The following is a 17,663-nucleotide window of genomic DNA, read 5'->3' as shown; positions in this document are numbered from 1 at the left end:
GTGTGTGTGTGTGTGTGTGTGTGTGTGTGTGTGTGTGTGTTTCAGAGGGAAATGCATTTTGATGATGATCTCGTCCTTCGTCAGTTGAGGTACACGGGCATGTTGGAGACGGTGCGCATTAAGAGATCAGGTTATGGAGCCAAGTACACTTTCACGGTATAGTTTCCTAACATCCCTCACAGGAAGTGTGTGTGTGTGTGTGTGTGTGTGTGTGTGTGTGTGTGTGTGTGTTCTTACTCTTTATCCTGTGTGCAGGAGTTCAGGGATGAGTTCAGGATCTTGTTGTCGAGACAGTCGTCTTCTCTCCAGAGAGACATCAAGGAACTTCTGCTTAGAGTCATAGAGGACAAGAACAACTTTCAGATCGGCAAGACCAAGGTCTCACCTCCTCATGTGCTCATCTCCTTCTCTTATCATCTCCTCACCTCCTCACATCATGTCTCTTTGTGCTGTTCCACAGTGTGTTTGATGTTGTGTGTGATCTTCACTGTGTCCTGTTCAGGTGTTTTTAAAGGAAATGGAGAGACAGAAGCTCCAGGACACACTGCATAAGGAGGTAATGAGGAGGATCCTTCTGTTGCAGCGCTGGTTTCGGGCGTGTCTCACTCGCAAACACTTTCTGATGAAGAGACGAGCCATCATCATTGTACAGGTGAATTACACAAATGAAAAGTGTGTGTGTGGGGGGGGGGGGTGTTTATGTGACTGGAGTTTATTGTGTCGTTTGTGTGGTGTGATGTCAGAGGTCATGGCGAGGTTATCGAGTGTCGTCTTGCTGCAGAGCAGCTTCAGTTATCCAAAAAGCGTGGAGAGAATCTCATGAGCGAGCAGAGTTCCAGCGGCAGAGAGAGAACCTGCAGCAGCTCCAACGCAGCTCAGAGGACCGCAGGTACATCTTTATCAACCTTTATTATGGTTATCACCATCATCAGCATCATCACCATCACCACAGCTGGAGTGAAAGTGTGGATTAGGGGCTGTAATGAAGTCCTGACTGTAATCAGTCAGTTATTTGTGTTCCAGGCGTCTGCAGGGGGAGCGAGTGAGTAGGGCAGAAGGTGTTAAGGGCACTTCAGAAAGTGAGGGCAGCAGGAATGAGACGCGGCTGCAACGCCCTGATGGCAAAATAAAGCCCCTGCCACCTAAACCGCTTCAAACATCAGCGGAGAATGAGAATGAGACGCAGAATCGAGGCAGCGTCCCAGAGCAGAGGGAGAGACGAGACGACAGGGAGACAAATAGAGACACAGCTGTAGCTCCGCCCCCACCTGACCCCCTCACCGATCCGAGAGCAGACGATGGTCTCAGTGTGTTGCTGCTGCAGCGCTCTAAACCAGCCAACATGAAGGAGAAAGTGGAGAAGTGGAGAGAGAGAAGGAGTGACGTTGTGATTTCAGACAGGAGCCACGTCGAGAACCGTATGATGGATCATTTAAAGTAGGAAACATCTTCATTACCTGATTATTATTATACAGCTTTATCTCCACAGCTTTACAGCTTTAACTGCTGAAATATAATAACTATTATAATAACACTCAACAATCTGCTTCTCATTCATCAGACCTCAAGGACTTTCAGTGTCTCTGTGTAATCTCACCAAACTGAGTTCATCTGAGTCAGACAGCACATCTCCATACAGTGAGGTACTGTGTTATATACACACACACACACACACACACACTGATTAAAAGTGTGTTTGTGTTTTATGTGTGTGTGTGTGTTATAATGAGTATTAACACGCAGTCTCTCTAACAGTGTGTAGTTCAGTGATGTGTGTGTGTAACTAACACTCATTAGAGCCCATGACCTTCATCACCATCATCTCACAACTTCTACTCTACTGACTGTGGAGAAGATTGTGGAGATGATTGTGATAGACCTGGTCATCGACACAAGTTAATGAAGTCATAAAGAAACACAATTGCAGGAAACGCCACGAGCGCGAGACGCCGAAACGCCGCGAGCGCGAAACGCCGCGAGCGCGAAACGCCACGAGCGCGAAACGCCACGAGCGCGAGACGGCATGTTAGAAATGTGAATTTTTCCTGCGAATGTGCTTGGTCCTTCAGTGTATCTGAGCGAGAACACACTTCCTGTAAGAGTGATGATGATGATGATGATGATGATGATGGAACCTTGTTTGGGAAACGTAGGTGACGCTGCGTAGACGTAGACGCTCGAAACACAAGCGTCGGTTGGCTTACGCTCGCAGTGGCCTCGTGCTGAAAGGTACAGAACAAGAGCAGGGTGAGGATTACTGGATATTCCCACTTCCTCCCTGCAGCCCCGGAATGTCGTTTCGCTCCAGCGCCCCCATGGTGCTCGAGAAAACCCAGGTGACCTTCAGCGACCTTCAGCAGACCAGCTGTAACACTCTCTATGACCCCTGTATTTTATAACACATTATAACTGTGCTCAGAGCTATCAGTACCGGCCCAGGGTCAGCGCTCTTACCTGAGTTGCTGTGAAAATAGTATGGAGACGATGTGATTGGTCCAGGATTTCTTTTCAGTGTAGCCTGTTTCCTGTCTATTATAAGTTAATGTAATAGTGTGTGTGTGTGTGTGTGTATTTCTGGCAGATACAGAAATAATAGAACATTCAAACCATGGTTGCCATGACAACTGTAATACATCTGTATAAATGAGAAGTGTACGTTCACTTATCCGCTCTATACACTGAGCAGGTGAGGGTTAGGGGCCTTGTTCAGGGGGTTGTGCTTCATAAGGACATGAATGAGTGTGTATATATGAGGTGATGGTTCAGAGCACAGATATAATGAGGAACAGTGTAATAAAGTGTGAATAAGGGAGTCATAGGAAGTGCAGCTGAAGCTCTGCATGTGCATTAAAGTATTAACCTCCTGCAGGAACCAGTGCTGCTGCTCTGCTCATCACGGCTTTGTGTCTTGGTTTGGTTTCCTGACCTGCTTTTTATTTTGTAGAGCTCAGACCTAAACATTGAGTAAAAACTCAGAGCACTCTTCATCTTTCTCATCTTCATCTTCATTACTGAATTACTTTATTCAATCGTCTCCAATTCAGCAGGAAAACAAGTTACCCAGAAGACATTGCATGCATTTTACAGTACAATATTTATATTTATTACAGTCTGCATTTACACAGGATCTGGTTTACACACAACCATTTACTAAATCACACACACACACACACACACACACCAGCTAGTTAGCATGCTAGTTTATTAACCCTGGTCTGCTGTGGTCTGATCTCTCCCTGCTCTGTGTTTGGGGTGAGTTTGGGAAATGTGATGTTTCATGACACGGGACACAAATATGGGGCTTCTACTGAAACGGAGTTATCTCCTAATTTCCTCAAGGCTGAATGCATGGGCTTTGGTGGTGTGAGTGTGAGTGTGAGTGTGAGTGTGAGTGTGAGTGTGAGTGTGAGTGTGAGTGTGAGTGTGAGTGTGTGTTTAAATGAGAGTGTATTTTCCTCCCAGCTGCCTAATGGATCTAAATCGAGTGAGATGCAGAGTCCGAGTGAAGCCAGACAGCAGCTCGCTCCAGAAAAGTGAGCCTTTCTGATAAACTAAACACAATCCAGAAAATAACATTCAACATGATTTACATCATCTCACTGTCTCACACACACACACACACACACACACACACACAGTACAGTGTGCAGTGAATCTGGTGTGTATTGTCTTTCTACAGAGGAGGATTTTTTGGTCGTTATTTCCACAAGAAGCGAGTCGGTCCTCAGGATGGGAACATGACGATGAGCAGAAACCTCACTGAGAGAGACAAGTGTAACACCACCCATCTTTATTATCTATCCTGCTATCTATTAATACACAATATGGCCAAAGGTTTGTGGACACCTGAGCATAAGATTGGTATGTGGCTTTTAAACATTTAAACATTATAATGAGCTCCACTCTTCTGGGAAGAAGTTCCACTAAATTCTGTGGAGATTTGTGGAGATTCATTCATCTACATTAGTGTTAGTAAAGTAAAGTAAAGATGTAGGTGAGAAGGTGAGGAGGGCTGGGATGCAGTTAGCGTTCACATTCATCCCAAAGGTGTTCAAGAGCTCTATAGCAGGTCTTCCACTCCATCCTGTGGAAAGCAGATCTTCATGGAGCTGGCTTTGTGCACAGGGGCATTGTCATTCTGAAACAGTTTTGGATCTCCTAGTTCAAGTGAAGGGAAAACTTTGTGCTCCTGCAAATCCAAAGACGTCCTACACAATTATGTGTCTCCAACATTGTGTAACAGTTTTAGGAAGAACCATATACTGCTGGGAAAGTCAGGTGTCCCAATACTTTTGGCCTTAGTGTGACTGTATTATACTGATGTGTGCACGTGTGTGTGTGTGTGCACGTGTGTGTTTGATGATGTAGTTAAGCGTTTGAACAGTACCCCCCCCACCTCAGCGTCGTCTCTCGCTAAACGAAGGCGTCAGAGCATAAAGATCAGCCGCGGGACGCGAGAGCAGAGTAACGTCTACCTGAACCGCCAGATTACACACGCTACAGAGCTACGCTACCTCGACGAGTTCCTTGGAAATCAGGTGTGTGTGTGTATATCTTCTCTTTTCGGCTTCTCCCATCAGGAGTCTCCACAGAGGATCATCCGTCTCCATACCCCCCTGTCCTCTACATCTGCCTCTTTCACACCATCTACCTGCATCTCTTCCCTCACCACATCCATAAACCTCCTCCTTGATCTTCCTCTTTTCCTCCTTCCTGGTGTCTCCATCCTCAGCATTCTCCTACTGATATACCCCATGTCCCTCCTCTGCACATGTCCAAACCATCTCAACCTCCCTCACCTTGTCTCCAAAACGTCCTACATGCACTATGTCCCTCTAATAAACTCATTTCTAATCCTGTCCATCGTCGTCACTCCCAACGAACATCTCAACATCTTCAGCTCTGCTACCTCCAGCTCCACCTCCTGTCTTTTACTCAATGCCACTGTCTCTAATCCATACAACATCTCAGGTCTCACCACAGTCCTATAAACTTTCCCTTTCACTCTCACAGATACTCTTCTATCACAAATCACTACTGCTATCACTCTTCTCCACCCACTCCACCCTGCCTGCACTCTTTTCTTCACTTCTCTAACACACTCTCCATTACTCTGCACTGTTGACCCCAGGTACCTGAACTCCTCCACCTTCTCCACCTCTTCTCCCTGCAACCGCATCACTCCACTGCCCTCCCTCTCATTCACACACATGTACTCTGTCTTACTCCTACTGACTTTCATTCCCCTTCTCTCCAGCGTGTACCTCCACCTCTCCAGGCTCTTCTCCACCTGCTCTCTACTCTCACCACAAATCATAATATCATCTGCAAACATCATAGTCCAGGGAGACTTCTGTGTGTGTATGTGTAAGATTTCTGGTGTTTATGTGTGTTTAGCATGTTTATTGTTTATTAACGTGTGTGTGTGTGTGTGTGTGTGTGTGTGTGTGTGTGTGTGTGTGTGTGTGTGTGTGTGTGTGTGTGTGTGTGTGTGTTGTGGGCAGATGAATGATCTACAGTCCAGGGTTAAGTCTCTCTCAGAGACTGAGGTGATTTTCTTCACAGCAACGACGCAGTTCAGGGACACTATAAAGAGCATGTACTCCCTTTCGGTGAGGAACACACACACACACACACACACACACACACACACACACACACGGTTCATATTTGTGTGTGTATATGTATATATATATATATATATTTGTTTGATGTGTGTGTACAGAACCCACAGATCAGTTATAAGGGGCTGCTGCAGGGGTATAAGAGTAAAGTGGAGAGTTTGGCGGCGCAGAAGAAGAAGGATGAGGTTCCTCTGGTGGTGAATTTGTTCCAGTCAGTGCTGGACGGCTTCATCAGAGCTGAGATCAAACGTGTCTCATCAGAGTCTGATCTCACAAAGGTACTCATCCAAACCCTTCACTACAACCATAAGGGGAAGAAGAAGACGAGGATAAAACCCTGGAGAGAATGCTCTCATTATTACACATTAATGACACCAATGCGCGCGCGCACACACACACACACACACACACACACACACACACACAGTTATAAATGTTCGGTGTTCTGTATATAAATGATAAATGTATTTATTCTGTATAAATTATAATAATTTTCAGATGGCAAAGAAGATGAAGAGGACGAGAGAAAACGAGAAGTGTGTAAGTTTATAAAGAAAACCTACACATGATCTTGACACTCTACACTGTTTAGTGCACTAATGTATATGCGGTGTGTGTGTGTGTGTGTGTGTGTGTGTGTGTGTGTGTGTGTGTGTGTAGCTCCCTGACAGCCCTCTGGATCACTTGTTCTGCACATACCAAGTGAACATTGTTCAGTCATGTGACATGTGCGGCTCGTTCATCTGGTGTATGGAGAAAGCCTGCATGTGCAGTGGTGAGTTACCCACAATGCACTGCTGAGCTAGTGCACTACCCACTACTCACCTTCACTGCATAATGCTGCTGTGGTTTAGGCCACACCCACTGTGGGCTGATGATGGTGTGAGTAGTGAAATGTGTGTGTGTGTTGTGATTTTCAGTGTGTAAGATGGTGTGTCACAGGAAGTGTATGGGTAAAATCACCACACACTGCTCCAAACACGGCGAGAAAAAGGTACCGGATTCTTCTGAGTTCACTTAATTCTGTTCCTCTGAACACACACACAAATATAGAATAGTCCTGTACAATACACTAACATTACTGCTGGATACTCTGTGTGTGTGTGTGTGTGTGTGTGTGTGTGTGTGTGTGTGTGTGTGTGTGTGTGTGTGTGTGTGTGTGTGTGTGTGTGTGTGTGTGTGTGTGTGTGTGTGTGTGTGTGTGTGTGTGTGTGTTACAGACTGAAGTAGGTAAGGTAGGCAATGTGAACTTTGGCGTGCACTTGCTCACTCTGACCAGCAGGGTGGATACAGTGCCCTGTATGTTAGAAAGGCTGCTGGTGCATGTGGAGATGAACGGACTTTACACCGAGGGGATTTACCGCAAATCAGGATCCACCCTCAAAGCTAAAGAGCTGCATCAGCTACTGAACACCAGTGAGACACACACACACACTAAAATAGGTTGTGAAGATGATAATTGTTGCTATTGGAGCAGATGTACATGTACATGTGTGTGTGTGTGTGTGTGTGTTTAAGGTCCTCAAAGTACAAATTTGGATAATTATCAGATCCACACAGTTACAGGTCTGATTAAGTGCTGGTTACGGGAGTTACCTGAGCCCCTGATGACCTTTAACCTCTACAACGACTTCCTGTATGCTGCCGGTGTGTGTTTCTTCTTTAATACAGTTTCTCAAAAACACATATACACACACACGATGGAAGGGACAGGAAGTGAGTGTAAATCCTGTACTTTCTCTTAGATATGCCGGAGAATTCGGAGAAGCTGAGATCTATCTACAGGAAGTTAGAGGAACTTCCTGCTCCGAACTTCAGCACACTGGAGCGTCTGGTCTTTCACCTGGTCAAGTGCGTGTCCCAATACACACCCCCTACTCACTACTTAGTGTACATCCATTATTATTCCGTGGGCATGTCCAGACCTGTGTGTGTGTGTGTGTGTGTGTGTGTGTCAGAGTGGCAAAGGAGGAGGTTCATAACCGGATGTCTGCTAATGCTCTGGCCATCGTGTTTGCTCCATGTGTGTTGCGCTGTCCTGATGTTTCTGACCCACTGCTCATCATCAAAGACCTGCCCAAAACCACACTGTAAGAGCCTTCACCACACACACACACACACACACACACACACACCTCAGCTTTAAACACAGAGATAATACACACCTCTGCTTTAATCGTGTGTTTAGGTGTTTAGAGGTGCTGATTCTGGAACAGATGAAGAAATTCGAAGAGAAGATGAAGGAGATCCAGCAGCTGGAACATGTTGAGGCTCTGGCAGTTAAACAGCTCACACTGCGCAGACAGAACACGGTCCTAGAGAACTCGAGAAGAAAAGCGGACACGGTTCAGACAGACGAATCGGACTCGGACATGGAGAACACGCTGCTGGAGAGACTCCGATCTATAAACCATGAGAAGTCAGTTGTTACTTCAGTGTAGAAACTGTTACTGTTAGCATTAGCATATGCTAATCCTTTATATTGCCTAATACATTAGCTACCAGATAGAGGCAGATAACTGCTAAGCTAATATAGCTAAGCTGCTAATGTTTAGCCACTTAGTTGTGTGTCTGTGTGTTTCAGGAGTAAATTGGTCTTCAGGCTGCCAGAGCTGGGTGCTTCTGATAGCGAGAACCTGGAGTGTGAGAGCACATCGAGTTTTGAGAGTCCTCTCGAGGACAGAATGACTTCACTAGTGTTGGAAGGTCAGTAACAGGTACAGAAGCAGTTTTTTTTTTTTTTGCATAATGCCACTGCATGAGGAGAACGTGGCTTCACTCATCAGGTTCCTCCTGGGTTCCTCATGGTTTCTTCTCAGGTTCCTCCTGGATTCCCCTCTCAGGTTACTGTTGGGTTCCTCAGGTTTCTTCTTACTGCCTTTGGGGGACATTTTAAATTCTTCTTCTCTGGTTTAGTTTTTGTCCTGTTAGTGGTGCTGTTTTTCTGTCTGAAACCTCATCAGTCTCTTTTAAAGTAGCTTTATTGGCAAATGCTAATTGCTGCTGCAGTGTTATATAATGATATAATGCTAATCTGTGCTAGTGCTGTTATTGTGCTAGGCTAACTGTAGTGCACCCTCTTGTGGGTAATATTTACCCACAGTCCACTGCTGGAGAGGGCTGAGATGCTATGCTACATGTTATTCTGTGTGATAAATGTTACTTCCTGTTTAAAAGTGAGTGGAAAATAATAAGCATTGTGTTTCAGGTGAGTGGAGAGCGACGGAGGAAAAAGCAGTGTGTGATGTCGAAGCTCAGAGACGCAGCAGTGCTCAGCGTGTCGTTCAGGATGACCGCCAGAATTTACAAAGCATCACTGAACAAGACATCCCTTTTATAGATGACGATTAGCATCGAAACATTCAGCGCCAATCAGTCACTAAACCACTCTGAACAACGTGTGCAATATCATTAGCACAGAGAGTTTATAACCGCTAACAGTTCTCTCTACTAAATGTCTAAATGTTTAGCTAGCTAAGTGTTGATACAAAATGTATTTGGTTTAAACTAGCTGTAATCTTATCACTGATAGAGCTTATTATGATTTTTAAAATCAGTGTAAAAATGAAATAAAAAAAACTCGACTCAAACATGCGGCGACGAAGCGCTGAGTGCTAACTGCTAGATACAGCCGCTAACAGCTGCTAGTGCTACAGCTAATCCAAAAGTCACTTTTTTTTTCTCACTTTTTTTATACAGTGATGTCATCCACTTCTTTGTAGAGTGTGTGTGTGTGTGTGTGTGTGTGTGTGTGTGTGTGTGTGTGTGTGTGTGTGTGTGTGTGTGTGTGTGTGTGTGTGTACAAGTCAAACGTAATATAAATAGTGAAGAATCCACTTTATGAAAAAACACGTCTCGAAAAAAAAAATATTACATTTATTCTTGGTTCTTTAACACGTTTTTATTTACTACAGAATTCCAGATGTTTTCTCTCATAGTTTGGATTCTTCACTATTAATGTACAATGTAGGAAATAATACAAATAAAACAACACTAAAGAAGAAGTGTGTGTCCAAACTTTTCTCTGGAACTGTGTGTTATTTACTACTGCAGTCATTTATACATAATTTTAGACTTCGTTCAGTTAAATTCCGACATAAACAAAAATAATAAATCTGACATGGACAGCGGTTGTGAGAGGGACCGTTAGCCAATCACCACACAGCGGGTGGAATACTATTGTCCAATCATAACGCGGGAACGGCAGCGTGATACCCAATCAAAGAAAGGTAGGCGGGACTTGTGTGAACACGGAAGTGGAAGATAAAAGTGCTACAGTGAGCTGGAGAACTGAATCATTCAGTTAGCTGCGAGCTAATGGTGGTGCTAATTTCAGGCTAGCATACACAAAGCTAATCCCGGCTAAACTACAGGACAGGTCGATCTGTGTGTGTGCTGGAAGGATGGGGATAAGCTAACGATGACCGGAGAGAAGAAGAAGAAGAAGCGGCTAAACCGCAGCATTCTCCTGGCCAAGAAAATCATCATTAAAGATGGAGGCAGTGTGAGTTACCATGCTAATGCTAACACCCAGTCTGATCTATTAGCTTAGCCATGCTAACGCCACAGCTGTGTTTACATTCAGCCTTTAATTTTAAACTGAAGAGATTTAAACACCTTCATGATCAGATCTACTGATCTTCACCCGACTGCCACCATCACAGTGTGTGTGTGTGTGTGTGTACACACTAATAATGTTTAATAAAATGTTTATTTTGTATTAATTTTTATCCCCGTAATGAAGTGATCGAGTGATTGATTTTGTTCCTGTTGCTGTGTGAAGTTTGGCTTCTGTGAAACAAGAACATCTAAAAAACATTCACACACACTCACATTAAAACATGACGAATCTCATGAATCATGTAAAAGTGTTTTTATTATAATAAAGTGAAGAGGAGATACATCTCTCTCTCTCTCTCTCTCTCTCTCTCTCTCTCAGTGTAAATAAACTCATCACACCTAACCATACTCATCTCTCTCTCTGTGTGTGTGTGTGTGTGTGTGTGAGAGAGAGATCTGGAAGCGGTTGTATGAAGTGAGAGAACTGCAGGTGTTCTTTTTTTTAATGCACATTACTTTACACGCTGATACACAGCACACTAATTAAAGCTCAGGTCTGATGTGAGGGCACACACATGCTGTGTGGGATCAGTGTGTGTGAGTGGGGTAAGTGTAGAAGTTTATGAACTCTTAATCTTCTGTTCTCTGGGTTTCTGCTGAATTACAATCAGGAGGCACAAAATCTCGGAGCAGCACCCCCTACTGACACTTCAGGGTAATGCAGCACATATAGCATTAACACTGTGTGTGTGTGTGTGTGTGTGTGTGTGTGTGTGTGTGTGTGTGTGTGTGTGTGTGTGTGTGTGTGTGTGTGTGTGTGTGTTAGCCACAGGGGATGGGTGAACCAAGTGTGTACCATGCGGTGGTCGTCATCTTCCTGGAGTTCTTCGCCTGGGGACTTCTCACCACACCCATGCTCACGGTAAACCCTATACACACACACGCACACTTAGTGGTATAATAAGGACTTGAACCATTTTTGTTATTTTGTTTACTTTTACTTAACATAAGACTTAGGTAGATTTATTTTTATACTTTTCATGAATATGCAAATTTGGAAATTCTACATATGTCCATTTGTCATTAGTTTTTCCCTTCTAGTAGCATCGATATTAGTGTGTGTGTGTGTGTGTGTGTGTGTGTGTGTGTGTGTGTGTGTCAGGTTTTGCATCAGACATTCCCACAGCACACATTCCTGATGAATGGACTCATTCATGGAGTTAAGGCAAGTTAATGATCATACACACGCGCACACATGCACACAAACACGTGAACAAAACAGTATTCATTTGTGAGTTTGTAGAAATTATCTAAAGATGTGATAATGTTTCTGACCACCGAGAATGTGTGTGTGTGTGTGTGTGTGTGTGTGTGTATATAGGGTCTCTTGTCGTTCCTTAGTGCTCCTCTAATTGGTGCTCTCTCTGATGTTTGGGGTCGGAAGTCGTTCCTTCTTCTTACCGTCTTCTTCACCTGCGCACCCATTCCACTGATGAAGATCAGCCCATGGTAACAAACACACACACACACACACACACACACACACACATACATATATATACATACAAAAACTCCATTTGAGTTTTTTAATAATTATTGATGTTTTATTTTGGGGGGTGTGTGTAGGTGGTACTTTGCAGTGATCTCTGTGTCAGGAGTGTTTGCTGTGACGTTTTCGGTCATCTTTGCGTACGTAGCCGACATCACACAGGAGCATGAGAGGAGCACAGCATATGGCTTGGTGAAAGAACACACACACACACACACACACTGGTGTATGGTGTATGGTGTAATGCCATCCCGCCAGGTGTAAGGTGTGAATGTTCACTCAGTACTGCCCCCTGCAGGTGTCGGCTACGTTTGCTGCGAGTTTGGTGACAAGTCCGGCGATCGGGGCGTACCTGTCTCAGGTGTACGGAGATACGTTAGTGGTGATTCTGGCTTCAGCCATCGCTCTTCTTGACATCGCCTTTATCCTCGTGGCTGTTCCTGAGTCTCTACCTGAGAAAATGAGACCTGCATCATGGGGAGCACCTATCTCCTGGGAACAGGCTGATCCCTTCTCTGTGAGTCACACACACACACACACACACACACACACACACACACACACACACACACACACACACACACACACGCGCGCGCTCATGCGCACAGTTTTACATGGCTGAATACTGATTGAGTGGATCCTCGTGTGTGTGTGTTGCAGTCTCTAAGGAAGGTTGGTCAGGACTCCACAGTATTGTTGATCTGTATTACTGTCTTCCTCTCGTACCTGCCTGAGGCCGGACAATACTCCAGCTTCTTCCTGTACCTGCGGCAGGTAACACCCACAAACACACACACACGAACACACTGCAGCTGTAATGTTTGGTTTAAGATTTAAAATAACTGTTTGTGTGTGTGTGTGTTAAACAGGTGATTGGATTCACCTCGGAGACAGTTGCAGCGTTTATTGCCGTAGTGGGAATCCTCTCTATATTAGCTCAGGTGTGTGTGTGAAATTATACACATGCTTTCACAGGTGCAGTTATTTTGGTTTTAATTAAAGTAAGTGTGTGTGTGTGTGTGTGTGTGTGCAGACGGTGGTGTTGGGTGTGCTGATGCGCTCCATTGGGAATAAGAACACTATCCTGTTAGGACTCGGCTTTCAGATCCTGCAGCTCGCCTGGTACGGCTTCGGGTCCCAGCCCTGGTGAGTCACGATACACACAAACACACATACATACACACTAATACAAACACATGTTCACACAACAAACTAAAATAATTACACACACACTTTCTCTCTCTCTCTCACACACACACAGAGTCAGGGTTCTTAAACAGGAAATTAAGTGATGGAGAAACTGACAGTTTATTTTGAAAAGAAGTCACATGACGAACGTGTGTGTGTGTGTGTGTGTGTGTGTGTGTGTGTGTGTGTGTGTGTGTGTGTGTGTGTGTGTGTGTGTGTGTGTGTGTGTTAGGATGATGTGGGCAGCAGGAGCTGTAGCTGCAATGTCCAGCATCACTTTTCCAGCCATTAGTGCCATTGTCTCTCGAAATGCAGATCCTGACCAGCAGGGTGAGAACACACACACACACACACACACACACACACACACACACACACAGGTAGAGGGGTAGGGGGCTATAAATCACCCCCATAGAAATGAATGGGGAAACAGCTAGGATTCACATACATTGACACACACAGAGTGAACGAGCCGGAGCAAAGCCCATAGACCCCAGACATGTCCTACATCAGTCTAAACAGCCCAGTGGGGAGAATTGCATTATGGGAGATGCTATAACCTCACACTCAATTGGGGAATACACCAAAAAAAAAAAAAAAAAAAATACACAAAGGAAGACCTGTGATTCAACGGACTCAGCCCAGCATAGGGAGTTGCACTGTGGGTAATCTAGGGAAGTCACATGACGTCACATTAAGGCACGCCCCCACCAAATAGCCTCCCGAATAACACTCAAGGAGTTTAACCCTCCCTGAATCAATGTCACCTGATGTCATAGGCCACGCCCACCACACAAATCTATTAGTTTACCGTGTCACTAAACTCGCTCCGACCAGGACACGTGACGTCACGTCATGTGGGCGGGAACATGTAAAAAAGGCGAAATGACAAAAGTCTGCTGACACGGGCGTGTGACACGTCTAAACACTGGGCATAACGAGGCGAGTCAAACGTGTGTGATGACCTCACGTGACATCAGTGGCCCCATCCCCTTGGAAAATGAGGGCAATGCATGGTATCAAAGTATGATCGTGTCTCGCAGTTGGCACCGAAAACATGGTCAGCGCTAAAAAATCTAGTTCCTTAATCTTTAACCTCACACTCTGAGGTGGTAGATCATGAACAAAAACCAACATTACCTCCTGACCTGTTTACATCCTTGGTTCCCAGAACAAACTGTGTGTGTGTGTGTGTGTGTGTGTGTGTGTGTGTGCGCCTGCCTGCCTGCCTGCCTGCCTGTAGGTGTGGTACAGGGGATGATAACGGGGATCAGGGGGTTGTGTAACGGACTCGGCCCCGCTCTCTACGGCTTCGTGTTCTATCTGTTTCATGTGGAGCTGAATGAGATAGATGCTGCAGAAGGAGGAGAGAAAGGAACCAAACCCAACATGGCCAATCCCACTGACGAGGTCTGTCTCTTTTTCTCACACACACACACACACACACACACACACAAAGAAGTGAGACAGGGAATGAATAAAACAATTGTGTGTGTGTGTGTGCGCGCAGAGTGCCATCATTCCTGGTCCTCCGTTTCTGTTCGGAGCCTGCTCAGTTTTGCTCTCCCTGTTGGTGGCGCTCTTCATCCCTGAACACAACGCTCTCTCTCTGCGGTCCGGCAACTACAAGAAACACACCAGCACCGCCCAGAGCCACACCCACACCCCTCAGGGCGGAGTCTGTGAAGGCAAAGAGCCTCTACTGGACAACAGCAGCGTATGACCCCACCGGCGATACCTCAAATGCACATCAGGGTGGAGCCTGTAAGAAGACAGAACTTATTGGTTTACAGCAGTGTCTGACTCCACCCACCACCACCTCACACACATCAGGGTGGAGCTTGTGATGGAAAGGGCTTTTCTATTGGACAGGTTCAGTCCCTGACTCCACCTACTGCCACTTCAAACACACCAGGGTGGAGCTTGGACAGATTGAATGATTGTACTGTAAGACTCTGCCTACTTTCTCCTCCATAATACTTTTTTTTTGTGCTCAAATATGTGAGGGGGTGGAGCCTATGATAATTAGATTAGAGCAGTGCAGGGTTCTGCCCACTGCTGCCAAGCAGACAGACACACACACACACACATCCCTGTGGGTGGAGTCTATGAGCAGAAGAAGAATCTTGACTCCATCCACTGCCATCGCACACATCAGGGCGGAGCCAATTTACATCCAATACAAAGGACCAATGGTGTATGGCCTCGCCCACTGCCACACTAAATATTCATTAGGCGGAGCCTGTCGGAATGAGTGAAAGCTGTGTATGACTCCACCCACTGCCACCTGAAACACACCTCAGGGTGGAGTCAGGAACATAACTCTGCCCAATTCGACCTGTTTTTGCTCCACCTACACATTTTTCACCATTCTAACCTCCATCAGCTGAACACACACACACTTCAGGACTGTGTGTGAATGACGCTAGCGTGTGCACACACACACACACACACACACACACACACAGTGTCCACTGATTAAACAGTCTGATGTTTTTTGTGTGTGTGTGTGTGTGTGTGTGTGTGTGGGAGGGGGGGGGGGTGGATATCCTCTCTCTCTGAGGCCATATCAGAGCGGCTGTGTCCTGAATGGTGCCCTACTCTATTTTCCCTACAGAGACGCAGTGCACATCTCTTTTTGTGTACGCTGTGTGTGTATATATAATTTTTACATTACTGGTTCGCCTGTGGTGCATTGTGGGTAGCTGTTGGTTTGATTGTGGTTTTTGCAGTGCATTATGGGATTTTGTCCTCTTTTTTTGTGGATTAAACAGATATCTGATGTAGGGCAGTATGTAGTAAACAGGGTCTGTATCGGGACGCAGCAGCACCATCATCAAACCTGCTGCCCATGTTTACTGTAGAACTGAAAACCTGAACTCTGTTGATGGTGCTGTTTCTCTCCCTCCTGCTCTAAGTGGGTTTTGTGTGTGTGTGTGTGTGTGTGTGATGAACCAGAATATTGGAGGAAACTGTAATACAGTGATTGAGATGTAAATAACAGGAAATTAATGGACCCATATTTATTAAAGGTTGCTGATTCTCAGATCTTCATGTCTCGTCCACTTCCTTTCTGACCTTCAGCTTATAATTGGATGGTTTTCATCTCCTCCTCAGCCTGGATATCGAGGAATTACTGCATGAATTATTATATTATAAATGTAATATAAAATATTATTTAAAAAATTATTATTTTACCTAATAATAATAATAATAATAATAATAATACACAGGAAGGTTTTCAGGAAGATTTCAGCCCCAGAGGGAGGAGACTCACACCTGCTTCTGCTGAAACTTTTACCTCACTTTCTAACTGGTAGACTGTCAGGGCCAGCTAAGCTTTCTCTGCTGAGACGGCATTTAGTGCATTTTAATATTGTTTATTTAATTAATATTTATTTAATTATTTCAAATAGTCTTCATTTCATAGCTTTTTTTCTCAGGTGTGCTGCTACAAGTAGTGTCTGTTTACAAACGTGCAGTTTAAATTACATGGGAATTAATTTGCTCTTTTACCCAATCAGATTGTGAGTTGACGACAGCGGGGCCCTCTAGCAGGCGTACAAGAATGTGGTCAGAGAGTTCACTAGATCAAACATATTCATGTGGATTTAAAAGGGGTTTTTTCGTGAATGACGAGGAAAATAAACTTACAAGGACATTTACAAGACAGACTTTTGAAGAAAAGCTGGACATCATGAGGAGCAGTTGAACAAAACAGTTGTTAACCCTTTTAATTACCCATTTATACTTTTGTGTTTTCTTACCTGTAGAATTTGCACAAAAACACACAATTTGCCTGCCTTCATTTCAAATACCCAGGAAAACCGTAATTCACAGAAATGCAGGGACACCAGAGGTTATTTGATGAGGTGAATATCGATGCTTCTGCTAGAGATGATGTATGTGGAGGTGCAGTTGTGGCTACAGTGAAAGGAGACGTGTTGAATTGTGTTCATTGGGTTTCTTACTTTAGTGATGAAATAAATTTTCTCTGTATGAGATTTAGTGTTCTGTTCTACTGCATTTCTCTCTGATATTGATGATTTCTATATCTGTAGCATCATAATGATGTGATTAAGAGGTGGATTGATTCAGGTAGAACATCACTGAAGGTCCAGGGGTTAAGTACATGATCCACCATTGCATTTTGTGTCTCTTTTTACCTCACTTTCTGACCAGTTTACCTCACTCTCCAAGTCAATTACCGCACCCAGTCTCCTTTACCTCTCAGTGATTTATTTACCTCACACCCTGAACTTATCCCTCACATATTGGTTTATTTATTGATTTACCTCACACCCTGAACTTTTACTTCACACACGTGTTTACCTCAAACAGGTTTATTTACCTCACACCCTGAACTTTTACCTCACACACCGGTTTATTTAGCTCACATCCTGAACTTTTACCTCACACACTGGTTTATTTACCTCACTCCCTGAACTTTTAACTCACACCCTGAACCTTAACCTCACACACGTTTGACCTCAAACAGGTTTGTTTACCTCACCCGCTGGTTTGTTTACCTCACATCCTGACCTTTTACCTCACACACTGGCTTATTTACCTCACATGCTGTACTTTTACCTCACACACTGGTTTATTGACTTCAAACTTCAAGCATTTACAAGTGTTTACTGAGGCTTACTAAGGTGGTACAGCGTGGACAAAAATACATCTCTCTCACACACACACACACACACACACACACACACACACACACACACACACACACACAC

At 44.6% G+C, this 17,663-nt stretch overlaps 3 protein-coding genes across 3 annotated transcripts in view; 2 read left to right on the top strand and 1 right to left on the bottom strand.

The window, feature by feature from the left end:
• The window catches only part of LOC310725843 (myosin IXb), a 28,107-nt gene extending 18,479 nt beyond the window's left edge, over positions 1–9,628 (top strand). The window contains 22 exon segments of the mRNA XM_083540923.1: positions 46–156; positions 256–378; positions 503–652; positions 744–889; positions 1,024–1,437; positions 1,562–1,643; positions 2,154–2,336; positions 3,463–3,533; positions 3,680–3,774; positions 4,369–4,538; positions 5,505–5,612; positions 5,726–5,902; positions 6,123–6,164; positions 6,285–6,399; positions 6,545–6,618; positions 6,845–7,040; positions 7,143–7,271; positions 7,370–7,475; positions 7,583–7,714; positions 7,813–8,043; positions 8,209–8,330; positions 8,833–9,628. Of these exon segments, the coding sequence (XP_083397049.1) occupies positions 46–156; positions 256–378; positions 503–652; positions 744–889; positions 1,024–1,437; positions 1,562–1,643; positions 2,154–2,336; positions 3,463–3,533; positions 3,680–3,774; positions 4,369–4,538; positions 5,505–5,612; positions 5,726–5,902; positions 6,123–6,164; positions 6,285–6,399; positions 6,545–6,618; positions 6,845–7,040; positions 7,143–7,271; positions 7,370–7,475; positions 7,583–7,714; positions 7,813–8,043; positions 8,209–8,330; positions 8,833–8,975 (3,120 nt within the window). The 3' untranslated portion in view covers positions 8,976–9,628.
• myadmb (myeloid associated differentiation marker b) overlaps positions 1–17,663 on the bottom strand; it is a 99,827-nt gene that overhangs the window by 28,584 nt on the left and 53,580 nt on the right. The window lies entirely within an intron of this gene.
• On the top strand, positions 9,855–15,967 carry mfsd14a2 (major facilitator superfamily domain containing 14A2). The gene is made up of 12 exons (XM_083540920.1): positions 9,855–10,128; positions 11,011–11,106; positions 11,347–11,409; positions 11,566–11,693; positions 11,811–11,925; positions 12,032–12,250; positions 12,394–12,507; positions 12,603–12,674; positions 12,767–12,879; positions 13,154–13,251; positions 14,165–14,331; positions 14,432–15,967. The coding sequence occupies exons 1-12, from the start codon at positions 10,045–10,047 to the stop codon at positions 14,642–14,644; spliced, it is 1,482 nt and encodes a 493-aa protein (XP_083397046.1). The 5' UTR covers positions 9,855–10,044; the 3' UTR covers positions 14,645–15,967.

The sequence above is a fragment of the Silurus aristotelis genome (assembly GCF_946808225.1).
Source record: "Silurus aristotelis genome assembly, chromosome: 5".
In the NCBI taxonomy this organism is placed as follows: domain Eukaryota; kingdom Metazoa; phylum Chordata; class Actinopteri; order Siluriformes; family Siluridae; genus Silurus; species Silurus aristotelis.
Note: the sequence above shows the minus strand (reverse complement) of the source record. Positions and strands in the feature narration are given on the sequence as shown.